The sequence below is a fragment of the Atractosteus spatula genome, chromosome 1, assembly GCF_055471065.1.
Source record: "Atractosteus spatula isolate fAtrSpa1 chromosome 1, fAtrSpa1.hap1, whole genome shotgun sequence".
Classification (NCBI taxonomy): domain Eukaryota; kingdom Metazoa; phylum Chordata; class Actinopteri; order Semionotiformes; family Lepisosteidae; genus Atractosteus; species Atractosteus spatula.
Window position 1 is genome coordinate 34,837,881 of NC_142706.1, and position 13,317 is coordinate 34,851,197.

General features: G+C 36.0%; 1 protein-coding gene across 1 annotated transcript in view; it reads right to left on the reverse strand.

Moving 5' to 3' along the window:
- Positions 1–1,998: 1,998 nt before the first annotated feature.
- Positions 1,999–13,317, reverse strand: part of LOC148840813 (ADP-ribosyl cyclase/cyclic ADP-ribose hydrolase 1-like) — a 29,035-nt gene continuing 17,716 nt past the window's right edge. Inside the window, exons 3-8 of the mRNA XM_088923582.1 lie at positions 11,304–11,439; positions 8,655–8,737; positions 6,746–6,819; positions 4,166–4,255; positions 3,699–3,782; positions 1,999–3,593 (exon numbers count right to left, since the gene is read on the reverse strand). Of these exons, the coding sequence (XP_088779708.1) occupies positions 3,533–3,593; positions 3,699–3,782; positions 4,166–4,255; positions 6,746–6,819; positions 8,655–8,737; positions 11,304–11,439 (528 nt within the window). The 3' untranslated portion in view covers positions 1,999–3,532. The remainder of the gene's footprint in view (positions 3,594–3,698; positions 3,783–4,165; positions 4,256–6,745; positions 6,820–8,654; positions 8,738–11,303; positions 11,440–13,317) is intronic.

Here is a 13,317-nt window from a genome sequence, read left to right on the forward strand (position 1 = left end):
GGGCTTTCTGGAGACTTCAATCATGTGTTAGTTAAGTTGAATAATCTTGAAGACAAAGAAGATCAAGCCAGGCACTGCATTTTTCCTTCTTTCTTATTTTTCTTTCTAAAGTTCTTTAAAAACTTTGGACCATGCACTGGCAAGCTCAAATCTTTGCCAGGGTCATCTGCAAAGAAAGGTGTACCAAACCTGTGGCGCAAATCTAAAGTGATGACTCTCCCAAAACCAGAAAAAGTCCCAAACTTAAACTAACCTTAAAGCTACCATTCAGTAGTCCTGTTCTGTGTGTGTTTCCATGTCTTTAGAGTGCTTTATTGTACAGTGAATAGAAGCAGATGTAGATTCAGAAAGTTGAACAAGTGGACTGCTGGAAAGGGCAAATCTGGATCCAGACCTTCATTGAGAATGTGCTTGAAACTCAGACCACTGGCCTTCTTGATCCCAATGACACACTGGATATAGAAAGGCACACGGGTCTCAAAATGTTCATTCCTAGCTTTTGGGGTCACTAAGGCCATTGACCATCTACCGCGAAGACAAAACATTTCAGAGTACACACAGATGATGAGTGTATCCGCAGGCCCCAGACCTTTTCAATCTTCACACCATCAACTCAGTCTCGCAATTTTATCTATACAATTTTGTCATATTTCACTTTCATTATGCATGCATACAACTGATACAATCATACATAGAAGTTAACAATTTATATGTGCAAAGACAATCAATATTAAAGGGTGACCAGGAAGTCTTACTGAACCCCATCTAACATAAAAATTGTATTCCAGTGTTTAAGGACAATTTAGATACTAATTTATGTCTCCTAATTAAAATACTATCACCATGAAGTTGGTCACAAAGAGCCCTTTGTGAAAAAACTTAAAATATGTTCTATGCAGCAGTGATTTGCAACGTTCCAGGTGTCTGTGGGCAGCTGTTGTTATCTTGCTCAGCTCACCTTTCATTCCATGTCCCCAGGGGTGCTTCAGAGCCACCTAGTGGCAAATTACTGTAAGGTCAAGCAAGAATGAAACTTTGAGTGAACACTCTACTGAGTCCTGTCATTAAGAGCTTGAGTTCCATAACACTGATAGTGATGAGACTACATAGGCTGGAAAACATAAAAACTAAAAGAAAATTGTCAAATTGTGTATATTATTTATAATTATTTTACTGCTCATTATTAAATTAAAAGCAGAACAAAACTGATAAATTGTCAATTCTATTTAGCTTTATGCAACAATTATATACATATGTAGCAATAATAATTACTTAACATTTAAATGTGAACAAATATTCTAAAAACCAAGATTAGTTTAACTAGGGTGAAGCTAAACCCGTGCTGCCATATCCTGAGTCTGAAAAAATCATAATTCTCTTATTTTTGGATATGCTTCCATTTCCTTTCTCTGGTAAATTGCATACAGTACTCAGGAAAAATACTCTTTCAGGACACCTAGTGTCACGCTGCTTTTCCATAGTGACAAAAGCAACCAAGAGCCACATGCTAACCTAGAGAATTGTTTTATAAATAATTATCCAATTAAATAAAAATAGAAACAAGTTTGCATTTCAGATGAAGGGGTGACAGCCTAGATAAGTTTTGTTTTAAAGTGAATGCACTTTAAGTACAGGGTTGGTGGCATTAGTAAGGCAACACAAGCTTTTAACCACATGGAAATATAGCCTTGTCATATTTTATAGATGAAAAAATAAGGTTTGATAATAGATTCCCATTAAAGTAGGAGTGTACAGTATAATAATGGTTGTACACTGGTGTTTCTGTGGGTTTTCATTCCAAATCAGCTCTTAACAAGCTGGTTATGGGCTTAACAGGACCACTTCAACAACTTCTCCCATCTTCCTCAAGTGTTTTAAAGCTAGAAAAGTAACGGGCACATGATGAGGCTTGGACACCCCCGACTTAAACCCTTGAGAAAAATTCTGTACTTTGTTCACCATTCAATCCTGATGTTAGACATTCCCATGACAGCGATGAACATTTGGAACATTTCCTTTTTATTTTTTCTATTTATCCTAGTGTACTGTAAAAATATTAATAATTATAGGCCATTATTATTATTATTATTTTATGTTGTTTTAAAAGAAATACTAATAACCATAAACTGGTTTACAGTAAGTCCCTTGCTTGCTTAAGATGTACAGTTTCACAAGTGAAAAAACTACATTTGTTGCAGCCCATTTTAAAAAATCCTTCCCCGCATTTTTTTGCATTTATTAAACACAGTATAACAAACAAAGTTGGGGAAAAAAAACATTTCTCACAACTAAAACTGAAGTAAAGATTACAATGATTAGAGCAGTAACTAAGAACAGATTTAGTTAAATTCAACATTCCCTGGAATGATGTACAGTATGACAGGGATGGTACTTGTATGATGCTTGCTCAGGGGTCCAACGGAGTAGGATTCCTTTGCCAGCCGTGGGATACGAACCAGCAATCTTCCAGCCACAGGAGCAGATCCTTAGCCACAGACCACCACACCACCCCATGTATGTACAGTATGTATACATGACAGATCATTTTTCTTTTGATCATTTATCTGTCAAAAACACCAGCTTTGTCTTCCACTTCTACTTCAAAAAATATAAATGAGCAAAGACCATTTACCCCAAAATCAAACAGGCAAAAAATGTCATGTTGTTTGAAATTGGTTATCTGTAAATTATGAAGAAGGAAGTTATTTCTTGAATTCATAACTGCAAGTAAACCCGTGGATATTACAATCATATTCCACTGTTTGTGTGCAACAGTCATTCAAAATTTATAAAATGGGATCACTAATACTTCTGGTTATTCTCCAGAGATGCCCTAACGTATACTAAATCTTCTTTCAGTACACAAAGGGCAAAGAGCAGTATAAAAAGAGTGGAAAAATAATTCTACCATTTGTCAATTTTTATGTCAAATATATATTAAAAAATGTCTATACCAGTCTAAAAAACCCTCTAAGAAAACAGTTGTGATAAAATCATTAATTATAACCCTTGATACGTACAGTATTAAGAAATTAATACTGATGTTATATACAGTATATATGCCATACTTTATGATAAATGATTTAATACTTTTTATAATTGAATTGGCTTAAATGTAACTTAAAATGTAATGTAAAGTCAGAAATGTACAGGGGAATAAACAATATAAGCAAATAAAAATCCTAAAGTAAGAGAAAGAGAAGCCCTACTCCTACAAGGTCAGTATTTCTGACTTTGTTTTATGCTGACAAAATTCCGTCCAATTGAAGAGCCCACTTAGCATGTACAGAAATCATGTATAAAATTGTATTGTGAGATGAACTGCTTGAAATGGGTTGTGTATAAGCACAGCAGATGAAAATAAGTAGCTTTAATTCGCAACATTCACATTCGCAGGTTTCCAACTAGCTGGAATGAAACTGGCACTTCTGGCGCAGTCTGGATTTGAACCAACCATCTGTGGGTTGTAAGGCCACTTAAAAGACTTTACCAGATGAGTCTCTGAATATTCACATTTTTGACTGCAAATGTTTTATTCCCAGCAAGGACCACATGGTTTCTGGGGATCTTCCAAACACTTCAGGATTGTTGACCTGATAGATGAGAAAAATTGTTAGAATTTCTTGAAAGAATCAAATGGGCCATTTGTTTTGTAAGATGTTCAAATTAAACGATATAACAAAGTAACGAGTACTTACAGCTGAACTGTTGTACAGGTATACTTGAATTCAGTGTTCAAAGTCTTTTCTAATTCTTGTAAAGAATCATTCTTACAGGACATCCTTCAGAAAAAAAAAACAATAAGAAAACCTATATTTCAAGATGAAGTTCACTTAAGTAACCTGTCCTCTAAATCTTTGTACAACACATTGTTTCATGTAAGACCTACTATAATGTGCAGTATTACTTTGCAATACTGTAGAACCATGCTGTTTTCTTCAGAAATCAACATTACTTAAAACAAAAGAAATGTAATTATTTTATTATACTAAATATAATAGTATACATATTTTCTCCCCAATTATTATTCTCTACAGTAATCCATTTAGCAGTAATATTCTGCATGCCTACTCTAATACTCTAGATTTTACTCCAAATGTTTTCCATTTTACCTTGACTCTTTCATGTAGAACCTATTCAAAACACAGAGGTTTATACTACTTACGGGTAATCTTCCCTGCCAATCAGTACAACATTCATGTATTTTATTTTCTTCTTGAGGTTTAACTCATTGATTTCGACGCTGCCAAATATACTGTTGGAAAAAAAACATACAAAAAACAGACATAAAGAACTGACAAATCGAATAATACTATAAATACAATCAATGGAACCACTATTGAGAAAACTGAAAATTAAAATACAAAAGGTTTAATATTTTGTACAGTTGCCCTGTGATCCAATTACCAAGAAAAATATTTGTAGGCAAAATACATACTAGAAATGGTATAATTCTAATTCCTGTATTTATTCCTGCATGTCATTATTTTACATAAAGGTATTTGCAACAAGTATTATAAATCATAATCATTATAAAATATTAAAATACATGCTATCTTTTGCTCAGTTATATAAAAATATCATACAGTATGAAATAAAAGGGACAGAGTCTCGCTCCTCTTACTGTAGATTTCAAATTACTTTACTAAAATGGAGTTATTAACAGAAGTTTTGGAGGGATAATGATGACAAGTCAATCTCACACAGCTTTTCCTAAGCACCATCATTACAGAAATTATATAACACAAACAGTTCCAAAGAGTTCTCACTTAGTATTCCAAACTTTCACAAAGCATCTAATTCTAGGATGTTCTTGTCCCTTGTGAAATTATGTATATATTGATCCTAAACCTGTTTATTGTTTTTCTAGGCAGATCATTTTGTACCAAAGTTTCAATTCCATAAAAAACATTCCAGTACAAACAGAAATGTGTACTTTTTAAATACCAAAGAGTCTATACATAAATCAATATTTAATGTTGAGAACCAGTGTAAAGCTCTAACAAAAGAGCAAACCTTGTATTACAAATAAAAAGAATAGTCTTTCAGGTTAGTAATGGAGAAACACCTAGTTTTAGATAGACACAGAGAAGGGGATAATAGAGATGATTTATCAAAGAGATATGTAAAGATCAGGGGCAAGTAGGTGTCATAAACAAGCAAAAACCAAGGTTCCTATATTTGCCAAACAATTTTAATTGCTACAGATTCACTCATTTCCAACACAAACAGGCATCACTGTGTTGGAAAAACACCCTCTCAGCGAACTACAGAAGCAACTAGAATTGTCTTTTTGATTAAAAAAAATCAGCCACTGACTAAATGAAGTTCAGGTGAAATAAGTTAAGATTAGTTAATATCTAATATCTTAATAAGTTAAGATCTATAGGTTGTTTGTCTCTGTCGTTTGAATGTTCTTTGAAGTGCTGTAGAGGCTGCCTTCTTGGTGGATTGGTTGAGGTATATGTGAATTGTCTGGTGTACAAACCTGTGACACTGAGATTGCCACAGTGCTAGAAGTAAGCTCACAATCTTATCAGATCCAGTTCACAAGCAAGCAGTACTTATACTTAACTCCTATTTTTCTGCTTCTTACCAGCAGAGGCCACTCTAACCACACACAGCCTCCCTGCCAGCTTCAATGGTTTGTGTAGGTTTCTACTTTTCCCCTGGCATGATACAGTACCTACTGTAACTTCACACCACATTAATAATAGTTAACAGTTGCAGTGATAGTCCATCATGGGCCCCATTGCAAAAATAAATTAAAGGTCCCTTCTCCTAACAACACAATAGCACACCATAATAATATAAAGCTACCTTCTAACTCATTTGAAATTAATCCTCTGGACAGAAAAAAACATTGTCTTGGCTAATGTCGCTGGTGGAAGGCCTAAAACTGCCTTCTGATATGACACATGACTTTACATGTCCATCAATAATATTTTTAGTAAAATGTCTTGTCAGTTAAATAAACATCATCTGACTCAATTTCACTGCTATGTAGTGGCTGGAAATGACCACTGAGGTGAAGTGAATTCCTCATCATGAGTCTGTGTCTCACTGTGTCCTCCACAGTCTCTACAGGAGGTCTGTGCGGAGTGTCTGAGCAAGCGCTCAGCCAGAGTTAATGTAGGGTTCATGCTCTGACACTGTCAGTTACAGTCCAAAAAAGTATATTTTAGTCAGTTTGATTGCTGTCTCAAACTGCTCTCTTTTGGTTTTTCATTCGAAAATACCACTTTTACACTTCTGTTGCATAGATAACGTAGTGTGATCATGACGCATGGTTAATTTTTTTTAATCTGCCACCTTTTTCCTTTTTTGTTCTTCCCTTTTCCCCATAAAGCTTTATTTTGTAATTAGCATATTTAAATATCACCAGCAATATACTTCAGACAGACCTTTGAAGTCATGTCAATCATACATTGGTTGATTAAGTTTAAATAACATTTTATATATAAGCACCCAACCCCAGATCTGATCTTAATCAGATTGTTTTATCATCGACTAAATGACAAGAAAATATTTAAAAAGTCCCATGTGTGGGACAAACTTTCAATATTAGTGGTATCAGTACAAATGAATCATAGTAAGGATAACAAATAAATAACTATTTCTCTAAAACATGCAGCGTTTAACTCTCTATATAAAAGTTTCAAATGTTGGATTCCATACATGTTGGGGCCCAAAGTTTGACTGGTGATACCAGGGCATAAAAAATAATTATCAAGTGTCTACGTACCTTTTTACACTAAAAGGTTTATCGATAGAGCCATTCAGCATTGCTGTGACATTGCCACATGCCGACTCTGCAAACTGCAAAATAGAAGAATATAAACATTTTACTACTTCACTATTTCACTACTTTGCAAAGTAGCATAAAAATAGGGATGCTCTTCCTCCCTTCCAGACCATTCTGAAGCTAATAATCAAGAATCCAAGCCCTTTTTTGAAAGAAGCCACTGTATCGGCTTAAATACCAGAATGTTATACATCTAAAATATGACACTTACGAAATCCTTAGTTGACAACTTCAATTAATACACATCACTTAATTGAACAACTAAAACAGAGATTCACAGAGTCATATTAAAATTGTGTTTAGATACTTCACTGGTGTGCAGTGGTGAAGTATGGAAACTTCCCACCATTGCATCACATCATAGTGCCCGTTTCCAGACTTTCCAAATTCCCCTTAAACCATGGTTAACTGTATTGCGATATTATAAAATGTTAAAACGTCTGCGTCTCTTCGATTCTTGAATTTCCACACTCAGGAGTATATGCACCTATAAATCAGCAGCATACAGTAGCTAATTTGCACAGGGGGGTTGATTACAAAATGGTGTGAATGATTTGTTTTCATGGTGGTATTTACTACACACACATGCATATACAGTATTTACCAGCATCATTAAACAGAAAGTGAAAATTTTTTTCATTGAGAGTGCTTATTTGTGGCAAATTTTGGGGTAATGAAACTTTGTGCTTGGGAACTTCAATTGCATCAACACATCTTCTAAAGAGTCGGTAACCAAATTAATTTTAAGCAGTTTTATTAAGCTCAGCTTTGGGTGTTTTTTCAGACACTACAATTTAAAAATAGAAAATGACATAAATTGCTAGGGACTGGAATATTTCATACACCAGTAATAACCTGCATATAAACATAAAACACCCATGGGTATTTCTGAGTGCAGAATTGTATTTATTGTAATTGTGGCAGTATGGCTACGGTACGTGTATACATAAAACACTGTTACAATACTAATTTTACCATTGATTTCTATTATATATAGGAATTGTATACAGCAACAGAACAGCAGCACAATAATTAGGACCACAGGTGTTACGCATTCCACTCGCGCCGCTCTTCCTTCTTGCATTCCCACGCGCACACCCTGTAAAACAAGCTCACGCCGCAAGTAAACGCCAATCACCTTTCTCTCCCGTCTCTATTTTAGTTCTCCCTTTTCCTCACTTCCCCGCTCCCTATTGCGGATTCTCTTCGAGCTCCCTAGTGCGCGGTTACCTCTTGCTTCTCTCCGGTTTTCGGTTTCGTCTTGTGATTTGGATTGCTGCTTCCTCGTTTGTGCTTCCGTGTTCTGATCTTCTCGCCTGCTTCCTGGATTCGATTTTGCCTAGTGTTTTTGGATTGTTGCTTCCTGCTTGTCTCTCTGTGTGCCGACCTACTCACCTGCCTCCTGGTTTTCGTTTTTGCCTAGCGTATCTGCTTAGTGTCATTCTCTTGTCGTGAGTCCTGCATAGGATCCTATTGCCCAAGCAGCCCTATCTTACAACAGGGTCCTAATCAAAACAGATCTGTGCTGACACTTTTGGCTACTGAACTCCTTACAGTTTTTTCTTTATACACTGCACACAGTCAAAGACCCACCCTATTTAAAACATTCCTGCCAAATTTCCCAACATTCCAAAGTACATTTAAGAAGTAAATATTAAGAAATCCCTTTCAACTCTGCACTAACACACATTACAAGCCACTAATATCTTTTTCATTTCTTTTTCTTTATATTGATTTTTTTTAACTCATAACTCATGTAAATACTTCACTTACAGAATATATACCATAAAATTTAAGACAATGTGTATTCTATACATTTGTTGTTTGTGAAATATCTATTTGTACTTACGTGTGCTGAAGCTCTGTTCCAAAATGATCTGACAGGATTTTGTTCACATGTATTCCAGTTTGGACAACCAGAACTGTATGTATCTACAACACATTAGAATTTTAAAAAGGAACTGTAAGCATCTTCAAAACAGGTTGCACTATTAGGAAGCGCTACAGGAAAACAATGTGGTCATAATATTATGGATGGTGGAGGATAGTTGTTTAAATAAGATAATGTGTAAGAATGATTTCTATCTTCACTAATTTCATATGAAATATTATGAAATACAATCACAATATTAGTAGTAAATCCCATTAGGTATCAACAGTTTAAAGAGTTGAGTGGAAACCTGTGTTAATGTGCAAGCTGTAATAGAGCAAAAACAATGTAATACCACTCTAAAAAGGATGAAGAAGAATCTACTGCTGAAATTTTGTTTCTTTTTTTATGTTTCAACATGGAATTAACCCCTGCTTGCTTCTATAAAATGAATGGAAGCTATAAAGATGAATGTATATGAATTTTTGTTTTTATAGCAATCACTGATGTCTGATTGTCATTTGTAGTTCAAATCAAGTGTTGTTTAGCCTTCAAGTTGAAAGACTTGAAAGAAGAATCTACTAATAAAAATTAGTAGTTTGCTTCAAGCCAAGGACACTAATAACAGCCTTAGAAAAAATGCAGTATTGAACTGTGTAACAACATTAACTACACTACCTTTAAAATAGTGCACACCTGAAGAAGGTTCAATAGCCAAAATTGTGTTTCTCCTTTCTAATTTTCAGCATGGAATTAACCTTTACTTGCAGCCAACACACACAACTCCCCACACTATCACTGTTCCAATCAAAAAATTCTGCTCTACGTGTAAGATATTGGTTACATATACAGGTATACACTATATAAATGGATACCTGTTTCAAAAATGTGTAACAGGGAAGAAATGCCCTTTTTTATTATGAAAGGCTGCTATGTTTCAATTTAAAATAACTATCAGAGAGAAGCAGAGACTCAATATATAACTGTTCTTACAGTAAATGATATCACACATTATTAATAATAATTGTTGTAATTAGACCTAATAATGTATGGCAATTCATTGGCCAGCAGCCATGTCACCCTGCAACTTACAATTAGCAACCCACTGAAGCTAAGCAGGTATGAGCCTGGTCAGTACCTGGATGGGAGACCTCCTGGGGAAAAACTAAGGTTGCTGCTGAAAGAGGTGTTAGTGAGGCCAGCAGAAGGTGCTCACCCTGAGTTCCAGGTGGGTCCTAATGCCCCAGTATAGTGATGGGGACACTATACTGTAAACAAGTGCTGTCCTTTGGATGAGATGTAAAACTGAGGTCCTGACTCTCTGTAGTCATTAAAAATCCCAGGGTGTTTCTTGAAAAGAGTAGGGGTGTAACCCCCACGTCCTGGCCAAATTTCCCATGCCTCCTAACAATCCCCCTCTATGAATTGGCTACATTACTTTGTTCTCCTCTGACAGCAAGCAGACCCTGCTGATGGGGGATTAACGCTAGGATGAGAGAATGTACAGTAATTCATTACTATGTTTTCAGAAGCAGCAGGGTTCTCCACAAGTTTTGCTTAAATCAATTCAACAAAGAATTGTACAGTATGCCTGCAAATGTACAAACTTACAATCTAATCCGTTTAAAACCATTTTTTTAAAATAATGTAGAAGTCAAACAATCACTCTTTGGTTAAAGAGACATATCACTTTAGCATATTTCAATTGTATTTACCCCTGCCTGATAATTACCAAGTTTGGTTTTAATTAGCTAAAAATGTTTGTGAACAGAGACAATTTAAATCTATTTTTTCTGAATACAAGCATTTTGTATTTTTCAAGCAGTGTATCCTGAAATAAATTGTGGTGTACTGTTCTTTTGCTTCATTCTGCTTTTTTTCAGAAAATTAAAAAAATATAAGAATGGTATACAAAATGAATCAAGTTCACAGGTACAATCAAGTTCTATAAAATGATAGATGTATTGTAACATTAGCTGGTTACTTCCCAGCTAAGCTAATCACCAATCTATTAGAATTACAACACATTTTGTTGAATACCCAAGATGTACAGGGAGTAACAGACCACAATCTCCATACAAAATTGATCTCCCAGATGCTTTTGGACTGTGCATGTACTGTAAACATAAGATCTAGTGGAATTTAAAACTATGCCGAAAAACAGAGTTAAGACAACTTCAGCTCTGGAGATTTTTTAAAGGTGTGACGGGAGACAGAAAAAAGTAAATATGACAGAAAGAGGACAGGATGTGGCAAACACAAGGTGAGGTGAGTATGTGCAGGGGTATATAAAACCTTGTTTCTTTAAGCACACTGACGCTGCTCCCTGTTTTAACCCCTTCTATACAGTACCACTCACAACTTCACACCCCTCCAGGGATGTTCTACTTTGTTCAGTGATGAATAATCTATAGACATTTCTTTTACAGTGAACACTGTGTAGAAGTTAACAATTAACTAACTCCTAAAGGTCTGGGGAGAAGTTTTTAATTAGTATTCCTACTGATCATAAGGCTCTTCACTTTGTAATTTTTCCTACTACCCATTTCTTAATTTTGTCCATAACACCGTAAAACTGATTGCAGACAATATTTTGATTTAAATTACTACTTAGCTTTCAAGTCATACCATTGCCATCTTGACTGCCACACCAAGTCAGTCCATCCATAATAAACCCAAGTAAGGTGTCTTCAAGAGTCATAAAGCATTTTTTAGCTTGTGTGAACCTGTGAGCCATCTGCTTGGTTTTGCTCCAGAACACCATCTGGAAAACAAAAACAGAAATTCCAAGAATGTTCCAATGATCTGTGGTCACAGAAACCCACACATTTTCTACGTTCAAGATGATCTTGAACACTGCAAGCATCTATTGTATAAATTTAGATTAAAGAACAAATAAAAACAAACTGTTTCCCTTCAAATTCTCACCAATGTTTTAATACAATAATTTCAATATCCCTGGAAAGTCCCTGAAAATTCAAAGACAAAAGTATGTCTTTGATGTTTTATGAGCTTAGTAAACACAGCATGAGTCTTCTTCCTAATGAGGTTTTTAAGAAGCAACAATTCAGACTTTCTGCCTAAACTGCCACCGTAAATGAACAGGTCCATTCAGAAATCTGTTTTTGTGTACTATAGAGTAATAACACCATTTCTACAACCCATTTTGTAGAATGGTTATTTAAGCATATAGTATATGTGATCTTTAAAAAGGTAAATGAGAACACAGCTCAACAAAAAAAAAAATCTATTTATAAAATTAATGTACTAACTTGTGGCCAAATATTAGAGCTTTCTCACATGAGCAAATCATTTACGGTGCTAGAAAGTTTGTAAACCCTTTAGAATTTTCTGAATTTCTGCGTAAATTTGACCTTAAATGTGATCAGATCATCATCTAAGTCATAAAAATAAATGAAGGAACACAATAAAAAGAATAACACACAAAAGGATGTACTTTTTCATTCATTTATTGATCACAATTATCCAAAATTAAATGTCTTTGTCAGAAAAAGTATGTGAACCTCTAGGATTATCAGTTCAGGGATAATTTTAGTTAGGAGTGTCAATCAATGGGATGACAATCAGGTGTGTGTTTGGGTGGCCCTGCCCTATTTAAAAAACATAAACCTGAGTCTTCACTACACAGGTTTGTGAACGTATACCATGCCTCGATCAAAGGAGATTTCTGAGGACCTCAGAAAAAGAGTTGTCGATGCTCGTCAGACTGGAAAAGGTTACAAAACAATTTCTAAAGACTTTGGGTCTTTACCAATCCACTATCAGGCAGATAGTGTACAAATGGAGAAAATTCAACACCATTGTTACTCTCTCCAGGAGATCACTCCAAGAGCAAGGCGTATAATATTCCGGGAGATCACAAAGAACCCCAGGGTAACATCTAAGTATCTGCAGGCTTCTCTTGCACTGGCCAATGTCAGTGTTCATGAGTCCACCATCGGGCAAACACTGAACAAGCATAGTGTGCATGGGAGGATAGCAAGGAGGAAGCCACTACTCTCCAAGAAGAACATTGCTGCTCGTTTAAAGTTTGCTAAAGACCACCTGGATGAGCCAGAAGACTACTGGAAGAATGTTCTGTGGACGGATGAATCGAAAATAGAACTTTTTTGCCTTAAATGAGAAATGTTATGTTTGGCAAAAACCAAACACTGTATTCCGATATAAAAACCTCATCCCAACCGTGAAACATGGTGGTGGCAGTATCATGGTTTAGGGCTGTTTTTCCTCCTCCCAGTGGTGTGCAGCTCACTTATTTGTATGGGCGTCAGGAGCCACCCATGAAGGGGGGGTACTGTCACGCCCTCTGCAGCCAGAGGGCGCTCCAACTCTGTCCTATCCCTTGTTTCCTGTGCTTTGCTCTCCGGTGTCTCTCTCTCTGGGGCTATATATTTCCGGGTCACTTACTCTCCTGCGCTCAGCATTGATGTTCGGATGTCCTGAGACCCGCCTAGCATCCAGGTCGCCCCACGTCCGCTGCCTGAGGGCATTGGTTTCTATACGACTCCTGAACTGCTGAGCCCGGTGTAGTGGCAATGCTTGTTAATAAGACAGAATTAAGCGTTGGTATGCTCCTAAAGGAGGCCCCATCTCACCCTCCATCTCTGTGGTGCAGCCACAG